Source organism: Lissotriton helveticus, chromosome 2_1 (genome assembly GCF_964261635.1).
Source record: "Lissotriton helveticus chromosome 2_1, aLisHel1.1, whole genome shotgun sequence".
In the NCBI taxonomy this organism is placed as follows: domain Eukaryota; kingdom Metazoa; phylum Chordata; class Amphibia; order Caudata; family Salamandridae; genus Lissotriton; species Lissotriton helveticus.
The window spans coordinates 1,451,648,234-1,451,669,485 of NC_136059.1; the positions used below are offsets into that span (position 1 = coordinate 1,451,648,234).

The following is a 21,252-nucleotide window of genomic DNA, read 5'->3' on the forward strand; positions in this document are numbered from 1 at the left end:
CGGCAACATCTGAAATGGCATAAATCTTGTCAACACTATGCATTTTTTAGGATCCAAGATGGCCGACCGTACAGGAGTGCTCCTCTGAGCTCCTGAGGGCTGGACTCACCATCGGTGCAAATCCATATATGCCCTCCGCCATCCGACTTCTGAGGCACATTGGCCTCACAGAGGAGTTGTTTGCGCCCTTGCCTGTCTTCCTTCCCCGAGGTTTGACCCGTTGTTGGGGCTTAGACAGATAGTGGCCCTGTGTCTGCTCGGAACGCTCAGGAGAGCTGCTGCCCTGGGAGCGAGGGCTGCTGGCTCGTGTCATGACTGTCAGCCTTGGGACGCCCTTATGGTGGCTGTGTTAGTGCATGGAGGAGTGACGATCGCGCCAGAACCAGTGCTTTTTGACTGCGCTGGCTGAACCTGGGCGGAGAAACAAGATGGCGGCACCTGCGGAGAGAGGAAGCCGAGAAGAAAAATAACGGGCTGGCAGCGTCACTGGAGCTGCGGCGCTCCTGTATGCGGAGACCCACCTCTCCTGCCTTATAGTGAGTCTGGGTCAAAATACTTGAAGATGCTCCCCCGCGATGGGGCTGGCAGAAGGAAGGGGCCGAGCGCGGCCGCAGGGTGTCCTAAGATGGCGACATCAGTGGGAGAGAGGCTGATGCGATAAGGAGTAGCAGGCTGACAGCGTTGCGCAAGCTGTCGCGCCCCTGCCTGTGGGGGCCCCCTCTCTCGCCACTAGTACAACTTGCCAAATACAGAAGAGAAGAGAGCCCGCTGCGACGGCATCGATGAGGAGAAGGAACCGGACGCAAACGTGGTTCACCAGTGCCAGGCTAGTCCCCGCCAGTGCCGCCTTGTGTAGGTATATGGCCCCCCCGTTGACTGCAAGGAGGGGCTGCCTCACGAACATGGCAGTGTCGGCGCTGGTGTGCACCTGCCGGGCGGGATTAACTACATGATGATGGAATGCCTATTTTACGCACTCAGGATTGCCCTGCTGCAATACCCACCTAATAAAGGTCACGGTTGTGAGGAAATGGGCTGATGCACAAGCACAGGGCCGAAATGAGGTGAGGGTGAGCTGGAGGGTGAGGCGGACGGCGCTTCCCAGTAACACCGGGACTGATGCTGCCGATGTAACTATGACGATGCCCCCCGGGCTGAAACCATGAATGTTGTACTTACCGCGGAGCACAAGCAACATGGCCGATGCCCGGTGGAGCTGTTTAGGCAGCTATAGAGGAGTTTGGCTATGGTTCACCCCCTCAGCCGTCATCTACCCCGTCGGACATTGGACATAGGTTTTCTTCGTTCTCCCCGCTATGTTTCCTGCCCTCCTCCGCCCCCTCCCTCTGTGATTCTGTGACTGCCTCCCCTTTCCATCCCTTCGTCAAGGCGAAGAGTCTGCTACCTTTATGGTTTTTGGATGGATTTTTTATAGCTCGTCATTTTGTGGCACTGCTGTCGGCTCCCTTGGGTTCTCCATCTCGCGTTTTCGGTTCTGTCCCCTTTAAGTACTTTCCCCTTGCCGGTCTGCCTGACACTATCTACTTTCCTCACCCCCTTTTTACCTTTTCCCCTCTACCTTCCATTCCTCATTAGACGTGTCTTGGCTATGCTATGCGCTAATAACTCTTGTTATTATGTAATCACTGTTTTTATCCTATGTTTATACTTGGCTCCTGTAACTGATGTCATGTTGTAACATGTAACTCACTGATCCAAGTGCTCTCTGATACCTCCGGGTCTAGCCAGCGCTATATAAAACTCTGCAATTAAATAAAATAAGCAGAGAGCGGCACTGCATAATCTTAGGCTTCCCAACTCAGAAGGGACACTGGGGTTACCAAACTGACTTTGATTATTACTCAGCACCATTGTAATGGGTGGCTAAGTGGTTTGCTTAACCATTGTCATTGGAGGTGCACCTTATGTCAACATAACTTCTTAAAAAAAGATAATGGACATACTGGTGACACGCAGATCGACATGTAACTAAATAGGGCTTGAAGCGGTACTTACAAAGGAGAAGCCCTTGGATTGTATATGCTCCAGGGATCTTGATTGCAATGTTGAACAATAAAAGAGGTGAGGGCTTTAATTGATGGGATACCCACAGTTTCCCAAATTTGGGTGACCTCTAAAACTCTTGCATATCCATAAGCATCCTGGATTAGACACAGGTCCATGAGGTTGCTAAGGGACATTTCTTGTAGTTTGGCAAGTTGGCCATAACCCTACAGTTACACTGGAGAGGAACGTTACCACTGAACTGCAGTGTAGTACATTGCAATTGTTACTTGGCATGGGCAATGGGAGGAATACAACTTTTATTGATGTACTCAAGACTGACTTATTGCACCTCAAATAAAAATGGTCACGTGACATGGGGATGGAACTGTCCATGGGCGACTGGTCATCAGTGCTAAGATACATGCCTAAAATTTCTAGGAGTATGAGGTTTAAAAGTTTGAAAATGAAATAGTAGGAGTTCTTACACAGAATGTGCTTGACAGATAAGAGGTTATCTAGGACAGTGCTCCCAAACGTCTGAGAACCATGGCCTAGTTTTTAGATCAACTAGCTTTTGCGACCCATCTGGTTCTAACTGAGATGAGGTGAGCAGTTTTTGTTGTTGTTGTACTAGTAGAGATGTTTTTTAAAATTCTGTGATTTACCAAATAAGAGAAATTGTTTGTAATAAATGTTACACCCTTGACCAGAGTGGAGGAAGACGCAGATATGCCCACCATTCTTCGACCCATGCATGGCAGCCTGGTGGTTATAATGATGAAAACATACAGTCTGAGTGCCCAAATGGGCATAATTTTGTGCAAGCTGTAAACATTTTGTTTCGTACCCATTAACCAGTCACCTTATCACCCCTAGAAAAGAGGCAATAGCTTTCTGCCGTCTGAGATTTTAGGCTATTAGTAGGCTTGAGAGAAACTATTCGTCTTGATACATCATCTGAGATTGACTGCCATTTTTGCAGGATAAAGTAAGTATCTGTGGCCTTATTCAAAGTCTTCTGGAATACTTAAAGGCAAACATGCTGCAAATCCTAGTAAAAATGTAACTTTCAACTGTCTCTGAAGTTTATGATGATATGAGTGGGATCATTTTATTTGCTACCTGAATTCTGTTTCAATGTCTGCTGTGTAGTCTTGGACACAATTTTTAGTCCGAGAGAGGGTTCTGATATTTCATTTTGGTACATTTATAGGTGTGTATGCTGTGCTCAGCCGGATACCATCTGTTCTGCTGTCACCGTTCAGAAAAGACGAGCCGTCGATGGATGGCGTTGGATTATGCAGGAATTTCCATTGGTATCCTGGGCTGCTATGTATCAGGAGTGTTCTATGCGTTCTACTGTAATAGTGTAAGTGTCTGGATGTTAACGTTTATATGTGTTTTTTGTTTAAAATTTATTACTGTAAAATGAATCCGCATTCTTGGGTAAAGTCGGTAATGGGCATTTTGTTGGTGCTTGAAGTAAATTGCTTTTTTGTGAGTATGCAAGTACAACAGCAAATATAATGTGTTAATGTGAACGCAATGTTCCCTTGTGTTTTGATATACTTTCAGTGGAAATAAAATTGAGACAACTCTGCAAATGTTTTCCTTTTTTGAAGTCTGTGATGCATTCACACATGAGCTCCCCAAAAACGTATTTTTCCTACACCTTGGTAAAATTCTTTCAGATAAGGATGACTGCACCAGATATTGGGGACACTCTTCACTTTTTAGGTCTCTCCTAGGCAGCGCACATGCACTGCTCTAGGAGATGACCTTTTGAAATCGGTCTGCTCCTTTTCAAGCACAGTCATGCTTGTGCTGGCATCCACCTTGCAGGAGCGAGCAGCGGAGCACGTGCTAATTGAAAACATATGGCTCTCGCACCGCCGCTGCTCGCTCCCGGAAGGCGGATGCCAGCACAAGCACGAGTGCTTCAAAACAGCTGCTGCTTGTGCTGTTTTGAAAGATGGGAAATGTTGGCCACAGTACAGGTTTTCAGAACATGCAGATTATTTGTGCCTTGTCTTCCATGTGATTTCTTTTACAGGGAAGATGTGTTTTGGGTTAATTAACAGCTATTTGCCGTCGGCCATTAGCATTTCAGCACGGTGACCGCCAGGTAGTTAAAAGAGAAAAGGAACGCCACCATAACAAAACATAAATTATTCAGAGTTTAATGGAAAAATAAAATGGAGTGATTGTGGAAGGGCGTGCTTGTGTGCGTGCTGCCCCTCCCCCCCCCCCATTTGTAGTATGAAGATACACAATGCAAACTGCTAATGATGTCATAATTCAATAGGTTTGAATAAACATGAGTAGTTTTTATGCACACATTGTCTGAATTGTTTTTAAAAAAAACATGCGGCAGGTTAGGGTGACAAAATGGTGTGCATTCAGTTTGTGTGCTAATAGTGTGGGTAAGGGCAGACTGTTTTAATGCACCTTAACTGTGTGCTGATTACCAAAATTAAGATGGCTTAGTGATTATTTTTGTATTTGTATGGTGTAGAGTTTGCTTGTGGTTGCGTTATTAAATACCTGCTTTGCTTTCGGAGCATCCCCCAAATGTAAACAGAGAAGTAGTCTTTAAAACATACACCTGATAAGTAATGTATCCCAGATGCAGCACTCTTTTGACATGCTGTTAACAGGACAGTATCTGTACATTTTATTGTAACTTTGAGCTTGGTATAGGATTATGTGCGCTTGAAAAAATGCACATTTGATTTGTGTTTTGCTTCTTATGCGGCATAATTTGCAGGGCTTGCTTGTGATTTTGTTGCTGTGTATTTATATTGTAATTGTCGCATTCGGTGAAAAGAGACAGGCTGCCAGCATGCAAGCTGTTTGGTTAGTCAGTGAAGAGGGTGCGACAAGGATGGAGGGGTAACTGAGGAGAACTGAATTGGTTCTGGTTAAGAACTGAAAGCCGAGGCATAGATATAAAGATATCTATCGTTCTTCCACACAACATATAGGCTTTGTTTGAATGCAGTGAAGTGTAAATGCCTTCAGCGTGCGTGTATAGTTTCAATGTACCAATGCAGCTACTAAGTTTTAATAAGGAAAAACGAAAAATATATATTTCAAATAAAGTGGCAATGCCATCAGCGTGCTTGTTAATAATGAAGAGCGAGGGGTGTGATTAATGTCCACTTAACCACTTGGATGCTATGGCATGTTCAAGGAGTCCATGTATTTTCCATTGAAATGAATGGAAACTCCATGACGAGCTGAGCTCGTCATGAGCGTCGAAGGGGTTAAGAGATACATGACGCCTCGCAGAGCAGCGCATGCGTGCTGCTAGGCTCGACCTAAAAAGCACAAGGAGGCAGAATATTCCTTTAAAATGTTTATTTTAAAAGACATACCTAGCGCATATTATATCAATTGTAACCACACAGAAATCAAACAGCAATGTAGCAAAGCAATTTATAAGTAATGGAAAAAAACAGAAACAATTCTAACATGGTTATCACATTTTTAGAGTCCGCAATCTCTTTGTGCTGTTTTTAAGTACTATACTAGTTCTAGAAAATTGGTAAATAAATTTCCCAATTTTGAGTTTCAATGGTGGTTTGCCGTTGCATACCTGTATTTCAGACCAGTGAGTCCTTACTATTTTGTCTGGATGGGCAAAAGGCATGGATGAGTACACAGCCTGCAAGTCGCCTGTGAAGGCCACCACCCACACAGCAACCTTCATCTGGAGTCGATGCTGAAGTTGTGCCTCTCTTGTCCGATATCCCTGGTGCGAGGCTCCTCATTAACCTATATCATTTATGTAAGGTTTTATAATGTAGGTGAGCGAACCTGTTGAAAATTGTTGTAGTAGATATTAAACTAAGTTTAGCCTATGAGCTTGTTGAACATTGTTAGAAAAAAACACAAACACAGCTTAGCCAGAGAGTTTGTTAAAAATTGTGAAAACAATTTTTTTTTTAAAAGTGCCCTGGCAGCCATTGCAGAATTGTTTTGTAATGTTGTCGTCTGAAAATTAACAAGGACAGAGGGACACAGTCACTAACCTTCTAGAAACGAAGGGCCTGATTTAGATCTTTGCCAACGGGTTAGTCTGCCACAACAGTGACGGATATCCCGTCCGCCGAAATATACATCCATTATACCCTATGGGATTTATGTTTCATCAGTCAGGATATCTGCCACTGTTGTGGCGGAGTATCCGCCAATAACTAAATCAGGTCCTTTGTGTAGTAGTAACTCTTAATTATTATATGCTCACGCGAAGATATTTAACTGTCATGAATGTATTTGCACAACTTGATTGTCACCATCACACATTTGTAATGTGAAAGATCATGCTATGATTGTGCATTTGAGAAAACCACAATTATTCCCTTGTTACTTATTTGCAAAAAACACATTTATAAGGAAGTGAAAGGTCTCTATACTAGAAGAAACATAATATTTACATCATCTCCGAATGATAGTGAAGATAAATGCATAGGAAAACTTCCATTATATTCAATGATTATATGCGCAGTACTAAATGAAAGGTGACTAAGCAAGCCATTTCATAATCGATTATTGCAGTGGGTGCAGAAAGGAATAAACGAGGAAAAATGTAAGAAAGATACAAACTGTCCCAAAAAGCTTTCTTCATATAACATTAAAAAAATGCGTTTTGGCCACTTTCATGGTCTCTCAGCCGGTGATATTGACATGAACTTTCCATAATAATCGGATGTCAAAGACATATTAAGCAGTTTAGCTTTTAATGACAAAGCAGATGTTGAGATGACTTGTGAGGTGGCAGCGGTAGACTTTAACATCATAGATCAGACGTTGATGGAGAAGTGGAAGCATGTAGATTAATGAAATCACACCGAGAAGAAGAGAGGCCTTGTAGCCTGATTTGCGATAGGGCAGGTGTTGGCTTTGTTGGTGGATTGAAATTTGGTGTTATTGATGGCTCATTAATTATTGCATACTTTGGTATGGGTAACTGCAGTGTTGGTTTGGTGCAGTCAGATCTGTTAGATTCACTTTTTTATGTTACCTTGTGCAACAGGTGGCTTTTATGTTAACTTATGCAACAGATGGCATTTCCAAAGAAATGTTCAAGCAAATGGTTTCATAACAGTTCATGCTTCAAAGGACTGGTCTCACTTGTGTAGCACTTAATTCGTGAAGAGAAAAAGTGAATTGCTCGCTGTTAGCCATTCTCCTCCAAAGTAGAATGCCATGATTGCCCAGAATTGGACTTCAGTAGGTAACCCTTATCCTTGTTCTTGATCTGACTGGCTCTTTATTTCGTGACAGAAAAGAAAATGAGAACGACACAGCCAGCTTTCAGAAATGTATAATGTTAAAATAACTTATAATGCTTTTTGCTTACACTAAAAACAATGTGTCTAACAGTTATTTACAGCAAAATGTACTGTTTTGGCTGTTCAGGGAACAAGTCGATGCATGTTGCCTTTTTGAGCATATTTTCTTTTCAGTTTGATTGTAAACATGAAATTATGTTACGGGATCTCACATGTGTACAGAGGTATTCAGTCGTTCTTCATATAAAGTGTGCACACAATATATCAAGTAATTGTAAGATAATTTACAACAAAAAACACGTGTAAGTTGACATAGTCACTAGTCCTCTGTTAATATTTTCATTGAAGTACTGGACGAGAAATAGACTTCAATTAGTGACATACTACACAGATGCTGAACAAAGTATAGAAGCGTGCTTGACTTGGATATCAATGCAAGATACAGTATTAAATAATTTTTACTAACGATGTGGAAGTTTGTGGGGTTAGAGAAATAAGGTAGGGGTTAGACAGGTGGTAGAAGGAAACAAGTTCATGATCATTATCATCATTAACAACATTATAATCTTTACTGTTATTATCAACTTAGTTAACAATCCCTGTGGAAGTCACCAGTGGAAAGTGCCCATACTTACGACGGTTGCACATCAAGGACCTTGAAATTGAAACAGGCCCTTACTTGACCAGTTAATATGTTGAGAACAGGTAAAAGACAATATGGCATCACATTTTCAGGGTACATAAACCATGTATCTTGATCTTTTCTTTAATCTAGGAACCCCAGTGATAGTTGATGCAAGCCCTTTTGGGGGCACTAAAGGGTGGTGGGGCACTAAAGGGTGGTGAGCCACATGCTGCCAGGGAATGAGGTATTGAGGACTAATTTGCTTCTGCAGGTAGGAACAGTCAAACTGTTATCCCTTGTATAATACAGTCAGGCTGTATCTTATGAATGGGGTTGCATGAAAGGATCCCATGTTTAGGAGAAAATCATCATCTGGTCCTGATTTTTCTTTATAAATAAATAAATGATTTATCCAGAGTCAGCTACTTAAACATTTAAACTACCTAGTCATTGAAACGGGGATGGTCACAGGTCCCTAATAATCTGTTCCATATGATATTGTGGACCAGTAGTCTGAAATGTGTGGGCACACCCAAAATACGTGCAGCAGATCACAATTTGGTTGGCTGCATCTTCCGCAGTCCCTGTGTGGAAGGGGGCCTGTGTTATTTAATCTGTGGGGTGTCTAATATCAGTTGTGCAAACGTTCAAAATACAGAAATTTAAGGTACAATTCACAAACATTTTTCATGCGGGGAATGTAAAACCACCCAGGCAACCTAAGGATAAGTATATTCATAGGGTCATATAACAGAAATGTGTGAAAGCATCAGGCTTTAAAGAAAGATGGCCATTAAATACCCCCTAGAGAGCAGAGACAATTCCCCTAAAGATACAGCATGATGTAATATATTTATGGAAGGGGGATCCGTGCAATACTATGGGATTGGGCCTGTTGATATTTTCAGAAGTCATTACCATGAATGCCAAAACTTGTTAGTCTGTATACCAGAAGACTTGAGAATGCCCTCAGAAAACAAGTGTCTAAACCCACAAGATTACAATCTGCTCCAGTGAATGGTATGTTTCCCCATTAACTGTACTAGGTGTTAGTTTGTTATGCCAAATGTGAGCAGATGAATGAAGGAAGGGGTGAACCCCAAGTAACTTATAACAGATCTGCAGTCATGGGCAGGATTTGTATCTCTGGATTGTGTAATGTAGAGGGGAAGCTTTATGCTGATAAACCAGTGTGTGTCCTGGGGACCTATCCAATAGATATCTTTCAAACATGGCCCATATTGGAAGGGAGGTGAAGCTGGACACTAAGTAGATCAATTGCAATAGCTGGGAGACAGTATGTTTTCCTTTCGGTTAAGTGCAGTTCACCAGTTTGCAAATGTACTTGTATCTTTTAGAGTTTCATCCTTGTCTAGATATTGGTAAGGCTTCACATATCATACAAATAATGTGTTGGGAACATCATCGTGGTCACAGCTGAGATGGAATTTCAGGACAAGATAAGAGGCTAGCATTATGCATAACATTTTATTCACTCCTTCCGAGCAGCAACCTTCAAAAGCTTCCAAAACCAAACTTTAAATCTTTTGTTTACTGCTTCTGAGCAGATAAGGATCACTGAGCCTATGAATTTTTAGAATTGCTTGTTTGTGATTTTATTAAGGAGAGGTTTATGTAGATACTCAATTTATGGGTACAGATGCTTACTTATCTATGTTTAATTGAGGTGGAATGTTAAAACTTTAAAAGGAAATACAAGGCGTTAAATACATTTTATTAACAGGAACTTAGCTAGGTAAACAGTGAGGAGAGCGATTTGAGGAAGTAGCATTTGAGAATTTTACAATATCAATTGCTTGAATGGGGTTTGTTTAAAAAAAAAAAGAAAAACGTGCCGAGGTAGAGCAGCTCAAACTACATAGCTTGATATTACCGGCACGCTGAGGTTAGGTTAGACGCCTTGCTCCGAATCAAATTTGAGGGGCCGTAGCTTCTCAAAGGAGTTGGCAGCTTCCTTCATTCAACGCTTAACACATGATTTCCCAAGGCGATGGGCCTTGTAACAAAGCCCTGTATGCGCATATGATCAGCTGATGCAATCTGTGCGTTCATTTTTATAGGCATTTGGGCAACATTAAACAATACGCCCTTTCTCTAGGGGAATTGGGCATGCAAGGACCATTTCCTTGCCAATCCCTAGATCCTTTTGGGGAGAAGTTGTTTGACCGAAGAGACATACGGCATCCGAGAGGCAAGGACTGGTGGCCATAGGACAATATGTCTAATTACATTAAGGCCAGATTGTTTAGACCCCTTGAGAAGCAGGAGAAAAATATAATGATTGCCTAGTGTTTTCACCCTATGATTGATGATAAGGTAACAATGAGACAAAATATGGACCCCAAACTAATTACATATCTTTTCAAGTTGGGTAAGGACCCAAGGTAGGGATGGTAAAAGTGTGTTCAGCAGTGCTAAGGCAGAGTAGTGAATATTCTGGAACTATTAAAAAAAAATGTGATGCTGTAGAGGAGGCTTTTTTGAAAGGTATGGATTTAGATATTAATGCATTAAGAGGATGGTGTCAGCGTGCTATTTGTTTTTTCAGTATTTGACAGAGAAGCGCAGAACTGTGCTTATGCACATTAATCTAAATTTGAGTGAATTAATTAAAAAGGAATATATTGAGGAAGCACAAGGTTTGCTTTTCAGAGAGGGGATTGTGAAATCCTTAACAAAGTATGTGCAGGCTTTTATGAGACTGGATTGGGTGCAGTACTCAATGTGCAGAGTTTTTACCGGCAATAGTTTTATGGCAGTTCTGGTAGAAGAAGGCACCCTTCTGGCCGTACACACTATCAAGCTATTACCAAAATGTTGGATACAAGGGGTATGGTTACTGCAGAGCGAACCAAGGGAGTTCCGAATTACATCCCCAGACTGAGGTTGTTCAAACTAAGGAAGAGGTCAAAGTACCAGTCAAAGTCAAAATCAAGGTGAGTATGAAGACTACTTCTTGTTCTATCCCAAAACGTGTGGGAGAAAGGTTGAGGTTCTTCTAAGATCAATGTAAAGTAAGATTCATGGGCGTTACGGGTAATAATGGAAGAGTAGCGAATAGAGTCGGGTAACAATGTCCAAAACCAAGGCTTATTTGGATTGGGGAATGATCTGATATATTGTCCTCTAAAATGTGACTGGACAACACCAAAGGCAATGTAGAGGAGTGTATAAAAAAATAATCAGTCCATGAAGATGAGATGTGTAGCAGAAAGAGTACTCTTTTTCCTTCAGGTGGAGTAGTGTTCCTATATCAATTAATCCATGATCACCCAAGATGTCCTCAATTAAAGGTCTGTCACTATTGTCACATTTGTCTACCAGGCCTGATTTGTTTGTTTATATTCATTTTTAAAAAGATAGAATTTCAGTTTTCCAGACATGTTTTCAGTAGTTATACAATATGATTTTAAGGCTTTGTCCGTGGGATAAAGGTGGAACAAATCAACAATAAAAACTGCTAAACAACAGTTTCTGACGGATACGTCTGCCTGCAGATTCCTCACCTGTTGAATCTTCCCGGGTGCCAGACTGGATCTGGAAATTTTACATGGATAGCATATGCTGGTAGAGGGTGCTGGCTACACCTCTCTGCAGGAAACAGTGCAGGACTGACATCACTGGAGCCATATATTGCCCAGCCAGGCGCATTGATATCAGTTCCCTTTCCATTTTTCCATGCTTTTTGAAGCAGAGCTAATAAAACAGAAAAAAGTCATGACAGTGCGATGCAACAACTAGATTGTAAATGTTTTAAATGGTGGCCTATGGCCATCCTTGAAAATGGAGTTGGTGGCTTAGGAAGATAGAGTAACCACCAGAAAGATTATTATTGAAGGTAAGTGACTTTATTCTGATGGATACTTCTACCTCCACATTTCTCACCTACCAGGGATTGAGTCTAAAAGAAAGGTCAAACAAAGAAATCCTGAAGCACAGAACATGTGAAATGGCCGTCTTAATTCTGAATCCAAGCAAAAATGATTAATGAAAATGAGAAGTGATTCCTATGTCAGTAGCCAACAAATTCCAGCCACTAGGACCCATTTGGCCAGCCTGTCATAGAAGATTTTTCTCTGGTGAAGTAAGCATGGATTCACTCAGCTGGTTCCTTCTTGGCAACAACATAGCATGTCTTTATGTACAAAATAATCTAACAAGATCCTCACATTCATTGTTATGTCCTTTTTGTTGCCCACATGCCCCCAAAGAGCTGATCATCAGGTCTTATCTCCATCATGGAATCAATATAGTAGCTGACCATCCTGTGGAGGTCCACCACGTGTAATCTGTTCTTAGTTGTATGTGGCAGAGGGTAAAGATGGAATCATAATGATCTTCCTCAAATCAAAAGGGATCACCGCTTCAGGAAGGAATACTACTTTAGTTCTTAGAACCTGCTTGTCTGGATAGAAGCACATGAAAGAAGGGTAAACGTACAGGGCCTGCACTTCACTCACATGTCTTGCTGAGGTAATGGCCACAAGTAAAACACTTTTAAAAGTAAGATGTAACGGGCAACTGTGAAGAGGTCCAAATGGAGAATCCATCAAAATTGTCAAAACCAAGTTCAAATCCCATTGGCGCTTGACAAATGGTGTAGGAGGAAACTGGTGCATACTTTTTTTCAGGAGCCTGATTACAATCTAGTACGTTTTCACAAGTGGGGAAAAGTTCCACCTGATGAGTGCTACACAGAGCAAAGATGGTCTGGACAACCTTTGGGTGGCGATGCCTCTCATGGTCAGCAAAATTATGCTGACTGAGATCATTGGGCCTGGTGTTCATGGAGCGGTCTAGATGGTTGGTGACTAGCCAGATAACATGCTGATGTACCCAAGTACACATTCTCAGTGCTTCTGGACAGAGGAGAGATCCCACTCCTCCCTGCTTTTTGATATAACACATCGCAGTTGAATTGTCAATCGACATCTGGAGAGCTCGGACACGAAGAGAAGGAAGGAAGGCTATCGGGGCTGAGTGAAATGCCCACAGCTTGAACAGGATAATGTGAAGCAATTGCTTTTCTACAGACCAAAGACCCCTGATTTCCAGCTCTGCCAGTTGCGCAACCATCTCCCCCAAGGGGGGATCAACAGTGGCTACTGTGGGAGGACATTAAAAAGACATCCCTTGTGACAGGTGCTCCTCTACTGACATTGATCTGATACAGTGTCATAAGAAATCTGATTGTGCCCCACAGATTTACAGCAGGCCAGAGCCACTGCTGAGGAAGACCACTGGATAGCCTTCATGTGTCAGTATGCACACATGACCAGCAGGAGGCTGTAAGCCAACATAGCTAAAAGCAAAGAGCCATCAGGACTGGAACTCTATTCTTCCCCAAAAACATCAGCATCATATCCAGAATGTGTTAGATCCTCTGAGGAAGAGGAAAGACTTCAATGGATGTTGTGTCCAATACTGCCTCAGTGGAAGAGCAGATGCTGAGAGGCTCTAGGTGAGATCTGGTGACTTTTGATCGAAAATTCCAAGTCAGGGAGCAGCAATGCCGTTGCCTGCCTTTGGTCTCACACCGTCTGCTGCAAACTGGCCTTGAGCAGAAAGTTGTCTAGGTATGGGAACACTGAGACCCATGACCTTCTGAGATGAACTGCAACTACTGCCATCAACTGGGTGAAGCCTCAGGTGTTGTTGTTAGTCCATTCGTGAAGACCGTGGACTGGTAGCGAGTGGATGCTAACACTAAACTCTGGTAGCTCCTGTGTGACTGCCGGATCACCATGTAGAAATGCATGTCTTGAAATTATAGTGACACCATACAACTTTTGCTTCCAGTGCCCAGCCTGGGTGGGCATCTTGAACCTGCCTTGCCCAGGAAATAAATTCTAGATTACTACGGTCTAGGACCGGACAAAGACTTCCATCCTTCTTAGAAATTATTAAGTACTAAGACTAGCTACCCTAACCATTGTCTTTGTCTGGGACCAACTCCGCTGCTCCTTTCTGTAACAGGAGTACTACCTCCTGCTGCAAACTCCAAAGTTTATCCTCTGATGAAGGGACTAGAAAAGGTGGTATCAGAGGACGAGATTTTTGGGGTTGGCATGCCCTCTTAATTATTATCAGTAAGTCCCACTGGTTGGAAGTTATGACCTTCAAGGGCTAACAAAAGAAGATACCATGCTTCTTTAAGAGGAAGCTAACACATCTGTTCCGGGTGGTGCAGAGAAGGTTGAGGAGCAGGGCTGCTGTGGTCGACGACCCTGTTCTTTGCCTCTGCATTGGCATAGTAGCAAGTTTGGCTGTTTGATTGGTTCGGAGAGCTGGTGCTGCCCAAAGGAGAAACCTTTTTAATAGTTCCTCAACAGGGGGTATTGACCAGGGCAGAGCCCTTGCATGACATGGTCCTGCTAAGCTTCGGTCTGCAGCTATGACCAAGCTGCAGGAGGTGCCATACAGACCCTGTTTCAAGTATGAAGGAGTAAATATATAGGATCCAAACCAATGAGCCCTGGTTGGAGGCTCTTAGAGCTGTACTGACGTGGAGATACTCACTTGCATTGTTGCAGGCCTTAGTTAGCAATCTTTGTGGAGATCTCCTGGCCTGAGGCTGACAGAGCACATTGGGAGCAGAGGCCCAGCTGCACTTGCAACAAGCAGCAGAAGCAACAGAGCAGATGGAGGGAAGGACTGAGGTACTCCACCTTCTACAGTAGAGCAGAGTAGGGCTAGGCACAGAAGATTAGCTCTTGGCACTATTTTGAATACTGGAGGGAAAGTTGAGGGAGACACGAAGGCTGGGTGTGGCCGAGCGAAGCTTGGACAAGCCAGGTAGACATCTGACTTGGGCCAATCAGAGGCTACATTGTAGACACCCGGGTATCCATCCCATATTTAGTTTATCTACTCTATGAGCATAATGCCCCTGGGGGTCATTGATCTGTCACAGCGATGGTTGCTCCAGCATACAGTGGGATGCTGTTCCTTGGTCCTAGAGGGCCACCTGGCATGTGGTTGCTGCTTGGTCCTCCTCCTACTTGGGATAAACAGAAGGCCTCCTTTGCAGAGTGCCATTTTCTAGCTCATGCCTCATCGGATTAGCCCGGGACTGGGGTGTTGAAGATCACTGCAAAGATGACACACAAAAAAGCCCTACCAGTCATGGCATCTCACAAGAACAAGCAGGCTAAGACCCCTCCACCGTCAAAATGTTGCATATCCTGAAGCATGACTTAAAACGTCCCAGAAAACAGCTGCAGCAAAGAAACCCATTCATAAAAAACTGTAGACCCAGACTTTGCTAGAGCACAAAAGATACATTGAGACATCCAGTTGTTGTTGCACAAATTCAGGTTTGAACTCGCTGAGACCTCACCAAGATCATCTCCAAACTCAACAACAGTCTACAGAAGGTGAAAATAAAACTTGACCTTGTCAAAATCTTCATAGCTGGCTAAGCCCATGAACAAGGTACATTGGCTCTTGACGGAAAAGCACATGCAATCTGCAGCATGGACAAGGCTTGTATGTTGTCGCTGTGGTCCTCTCTAGTGTGGGATACCCGATGGCGCCCAACAACGCAAAAGGCGTGTCTATGCGGTCAGGGTGGAGAAAGGTTTTAGGATTTTTTTGTGGTTCATAATTTTGCTGTAGGTTGTTCTGTATTGTAATGATGGTTTCACAGTGCAAGGTGACAAGGGGTGGTGTATTTTGGTTCAAGAGAAGAATGTTATCCACAGAATGTCTGAGCTGTTAATGGGAAAGCCCCTTGGACATAAGGTGGGTTTGGTCAAAGGGAGAGTGGATGGCTGCCATATCAGAGCCTGGGTCCAGACATGTGCGACTCCCTGGAAATATGACTACTTATTTATGCGCGTGCTCCCTCAATGTCCAGGGTCTGCACATGCCTGTTTGCCCTCTTATAAAAATCACATCTGATCCGCCAAGATAACCATAGACTTGGATACACAGTTTCACAATACATAGTTTCCTTCCCATGCTGCAAAAAAAAAAGGATGTCCATATTTATAGGCTATCAACTACCATTTAAATTGGAATTAGTTAAATACCAATAGGCTAGTAGGATGGGAGTATATGGCACCCTGCATGGCACTGACTTCAATATAATTTCCATATTTTAGCCAAATGAGAATGGATGGCAATTCTTTTATAATCTGTTTTCCAAACTTTAAAGCTTTGCAAGGGGTTGCTTAATTATTGTAGGGGTCTTCAGTGCCATGCTCATGACATAATGAATTGCTTATCCTCCAGATGGGGATCTCATACATCCGGATCTCACAGTACATTGGAGGAGATAGCGAGTAGAATTGAAGCCTTGGCATGTGCTGCGTACAAATGAGAGAGTCTATTCTTTCTATTGAGGGGTTCATAAGACTCATTCAAGAATTGACTTTTTCTTAGTGGACAGGCACGCCTTCGATACAGTACTAACAACGCTGATAGACATTAGGGTGCTTTCCAAACATTCCCCAGTCACCCTAGCCCTTGGACTTCAAGTGCCTAAGCCATGGGGCTGTTGGATGTGGAGTCTAAACAAGAGCCATTTCTCAATATCACATTGAGGAACGTAATAGCCGAGGCATTAAGCCATTACTTTAATTAAAATGATTAAGGCCAATTTTTGCTTTGAACGGTGTAGAATGCAGCAGAGGTGGGCATGAGAGGCAAGTTAAAATTCCAGACTGCAGCCCTCCAACAGAATAACAGAGAGCAGAAGCAGGAGCTGGATACCCAGACTCCTGCTCCCGAACAGCAATATAAAGTAAATAACTTGTCCAAGACTTTTAAAAACTTAATTAATGCATGAGGGGAACTGGATCACTTACTAATTAGTCAAATCCCTTGGAAAATGCTCTACATGAACCAAAAACCTTAAATAAAGGGAGGCAATGCTGAAAAATTGCTTACCTACAATTGCAAGCTGTCTATACCCAAAACTAGATATGCATGATCCTGACTGAAGCCGGGGCAGAACTTAACGCTTGATATTTTACAAACATTCTACAAGCACGACCCCACCGTATACCGAGACCAGGTGTTAGATGTGAATTGGCAAGATGCCTATTTGACATCCTAAAGACTCTCCATAATGTCCTAGGAAATACTTTTAGAATTGGAACAGCCAGTCTCCCCATTGGTCATAGGTATGACCTAGAATAACATCCCTGGGTCTGCTGGGTTTTTAGTGGTATTTTGGTATTTTAGTAGGCATTCCAAGAATCCTTGGCCGGCCTATTAGCGAAACAATTCAATCATATGGAAGAGATGGAGAGAATCCCGGATTCTGTGATGGAGTTGATCATTATGGTCCTCCTAAACTGGATAAGAGCCCCAAACAATTCAAATTCTATCACCTATATAGCTCGCTTTAACAATGATGCCAAACTGTTAACCAGGATGCTGTTCTCTAGGTATCACCAGATCTGGCCGGACTTGATGTCAACCTTCCACTCGGAATTTGTGCAAGAATGGCAATGGTGCAACAACACACGGTTCAATGCCAAGCTTATACACTTAGCAACAAAGCTTAAAACCCCAATGTTGCTTCTCCAGCTTGATATGGAGAAGGCCTTCCACTGGTTTGTATTGCACATCCTTTCATACATTTTGGCCAAGACGTCTATAGGCCAGGCAATGACCTCCTTAATCCTGGCCATATTCAAACAGCTGATTGTATAAATCTAGATGAATGTTGAACTCACACAGCAGATTCCACCAGCGAGGGGTCTTAGGCAGTAGCGCCCTGTGTCACCCCTGCTGTTTGCCCTATTGACAAAACTGTTGATTCAGACAGTCAATGGACCTAAGCTATAAAGAGATTGTTTCAAACTCGGGGACATATAAGGCCATCCTCTTTGCAGATGGCATTCTGTGTTTCCTGACGGAACCAGTAATCTTGGTCCAAGATTTGGCTAGGGAGTTAAAGATTACCTCTAGATTCAAATCAATTATTTTAAATCAATAGGTATAGGGGTGGCCGATTCAAGTCACAGGTCAAGCCGACACTTGAGCAGCAGGGCTTCCAATATACGGAGTGCACCATACCATACAATACATCTAGGAACTAAAATTCATGGCAATTGTTCTGCCCTCTGTACCTGCAATGTCCCAACCCTATTAGACACACTCTTCAAGGACCTATATTCTCGGGGTCGACTGGACCTATCCTGGTTCAGCTGTATTAATAGTGTCAAATGAACTTCCTTCCCTGTCTGCTCTGTTTTACTCAGACACTCCTGCTATGATTTCCCAAAGCCATACTCAAATATCCAGTTTTGCCTACGATACTTTATATGAAGTAACAAAGCAGGGTGGTGAAGTTTATTCTTTAAAAAAAAAAAAACACTAGAAAGTGGCTTATGTTTCCCAGGCATTGCACACGATATTTTGTCAGCACTTATCTTCCCAGAATTGGAATGAAGGAATCTTCAAAGCTAAAGCTGTGCTTGGTGATGGAAGAGGCTTATTCCTCAGTCCCTCTCAAATATGTTGCGGCTGTCTCCACGCCACTGACCCAAACACAACACTCTTCTATATTCTATAGGCATACATAGTGGGGTGATTTTTTTTTTTTTTTTTTTTAAAGAACCTTTAAATATTACTTGCAAGTAAATACAGACATGGGCCTACAACCATTCCGGCCGGCCGCTATTCAAGTCGGAAAAACAGCATAGCAGTATAAAAAGATGCAGTAGCCCGAAAATCGGGGTCTAATAAGAGTCCAGGATATAACTTGCATTCAAGCATAATGTATGAGAGTTAGGATCCAAGAAGGTTCATTTTACAATAGAGAAAAATAAAAATTAGAATCAATGCCATACGGTCACACATGGTCCTACAATAGCAAGCAAGAAACAGGAAATCCGCGAATGGTGCAAATACATTTGAAGTAATGGGGGTAAGGCATACGAGTCAGGATAAATGTAATAAACACATACATTTTGTGGCGAACTATACCCCACCCCTCAAAACGAAACATACTGTAGGAAACATGGAAAACAACGACATCAAGAAAGAAAAGAGACAAAGGGCCATAGAGACAAAGAAAGGACAAATTAACAAACCCCATCCCCCTACCCCCCCATCCTGCACCCCTGCAGAAGGCTACGGCCTACCCCCCCAGCAGCGTGCCTATCGCCCTAAATCAGAGACCCGAAATATAGGAGAAGAGAAAAAAGAAAAGGAAGAAAAAATGCGGAGAAAGGCCATCGATCCGGCCATCCGCCCCCCCACCACCACCGCGCGCAATAATTATCCTAACAGCAAGGTCAGAATAGCCACGAAAAACAGTAATCATCAATAGCACAATCAATTACATTCCCGCTGAGTGTCCCCTAAGTCACAGCAGCCAACAATGAGTTCCACTATGTCCTAGACGGTCTCACCCCTGGCCTCTTCTGTCAATAATACCAACATACATCCACCCATCGATCGGCATACAGAGCAGCGTGGAGGGTCCAAATGATCCGGGCGGACCGGGCAGTGTTGTTACTCCATGGGACTTTAACCACCAAAACCCCGCCGAATATGTATGGCGGAAATCCGTCTGTATCAGTTTCAACACCGATAACAATCTCCAGTCCGAACACAGTCTCACCAGCCAGGGAAAGAGAGTCACACAATGCGGTAAGCGCTGAAACACCGCCGGGGCAGTCCAAACCATAGATCGATGTTGTTCCTTCAGCCGCAAAACAGATAAGGGCCCCGACGAGTCACTCACATGTTCAACAGATCTATCCAAAGCGAGCTCATGGACCGGGTCTACCAGCGTCTCCACGAACGTAGACGTAGCTGAAGCACTCATCACTGACGCAGAGGCGGGCACATCGGCGCTTCCTTGAGATCGATCCATGCCCATGGAGAACGGTGGGACAACAATGGCGGCCATCCTTCTTCCTAGTTCCCGGGCATCCCGGCTCAGGGTCATTTGCAGGGTTGTTAGCGCAGCCAGTATATCTCTGGACGTGGGCTCTCTCTCGTGTTGCCAAACCCCAGGACTCTCCTGCACAGCGGTTTCTCTGCCCGGATGAGGCGTGCGTAAGAGGGTGCCATCCGCCATCTTGCTGCTCCGGCCTCTTCCTTCTCTACCTCACCTCGGGACCGGGCCCCACACCAGGAAGCAACAGGATTCACTGGAGGACCCCGAAAGTCAAAGCAGGCATCCCAGCGGAGGGTCACCAAAAGGCTAAACAAAATCTCCGCCGCTCCCTGGGAGCCGCCCGCCGATTCCGGGAGAAGTCGTTAATACGCCCGGACACCACACCGGAAAGGGGCGAAGTATCATGAATTCCCCTCGATCCTGCTTTACCACACTTCCCACAGGGCACTCCGCTAGTTGGATTGGGTCGGCACTGTCGCCATCGGCCATCAGATCTCCGGTTCCCTCCGGCCGACTCCTCACTGCCACCAGAGGCCGCTGTTGTCGCAGTCTCGGCCGGATACACTCCTCACTCGAGATCCCGGTCCCAGCACCGTGAAGGCCGCAAGACAGTCAGGGACATTTCCATGGGTCTGCCGCACGTAGAAGCCTCAGGAGCAAACGGTAAGTGAAAGTTGTCCTTCGCCTACTTAAATATGCCGTTACAGCTCAGGATAGTTGCCAGGATGTATGCGCGGGGTGAGAGGGCTCTCGGAGCCGAGCGTTTATGCAGCCATCTCGGTCGCCATCTTGGCTCCTCCTCCATAGTGGGGTGATTTGATGAGGACAATTACAACTATATACCATTCTCTGCTGCCCTCCCTCAACTATAGTGTAGACTTTCATAGCGTGATCTTAGCCCCAAGGCAGTGGGTGGCAGTACAGGGTCAAAGATAGTTACTGCTAGTTGCTGATATAATCAGACCAATCATCCTGAACGTTCTGAATGCCTCGATTACTACAGGAACAGTACCGTTGGGATGGAAATGCGCCCAGGTCAGAGCACTACTGAAAAAACCCAACCTTGACCCGGCAATTATGGCTAATTACCGCCCTATCTCCCTTTTGCCATGGTTGAGCAAGCTGCTAGAGAAGCATATCAATTCCATTCTGGTTAACCATCTGGAGTCTAACAACCAACTCCATGACTCTCAAGCAGTCTTCCGCCCGAAGCTCGGGACAGAGGTTGCCCTGTTGGCAGTAACTGAGGCAGCTCGGAGGTACATGGACCAAGGCGGCACTACAGCAATTATTTTGCTGGACCTTAGTGCCGCCTTTGACACAGTGGATCACAACATATTGCTCTCACGCATAAGACACATCGGAGTCACAGGGCGAGCCCTCACTTGGCTGCAATCCTTCCTGGAAGGCCGGGTGTTTCAGGTTTTGGAGGGCGCCAC

At 43.9% G+C, this 21,252-nt stretch overlaps 1 protein-coding gene across 2 annotated transcripts in view; it reads left to right on the forward strand.

Annotated features, from left to right (window-relative positions):
• The window catches only part of PAQR3 (progestin and adipoQ receptor family member 3), a 367,149-nt gene that overhangs the window by 141,321 nt on the left and 204,576 nt on the right, over positions 1–21,252 (forward strand). For both annotated transcript variants that reach the window (XM_078676371.1, XM_078676370.1), the window contains exon 4: positions 3,221–3,376. In XM_078676371.1, the coding sequence (XP_078532497.1) occupies positions 3,221–3,376 (156 nt within the window). The remainder of the gene's footprint in view (positions 1–3,220; positions 3,377–21,252) is intronic.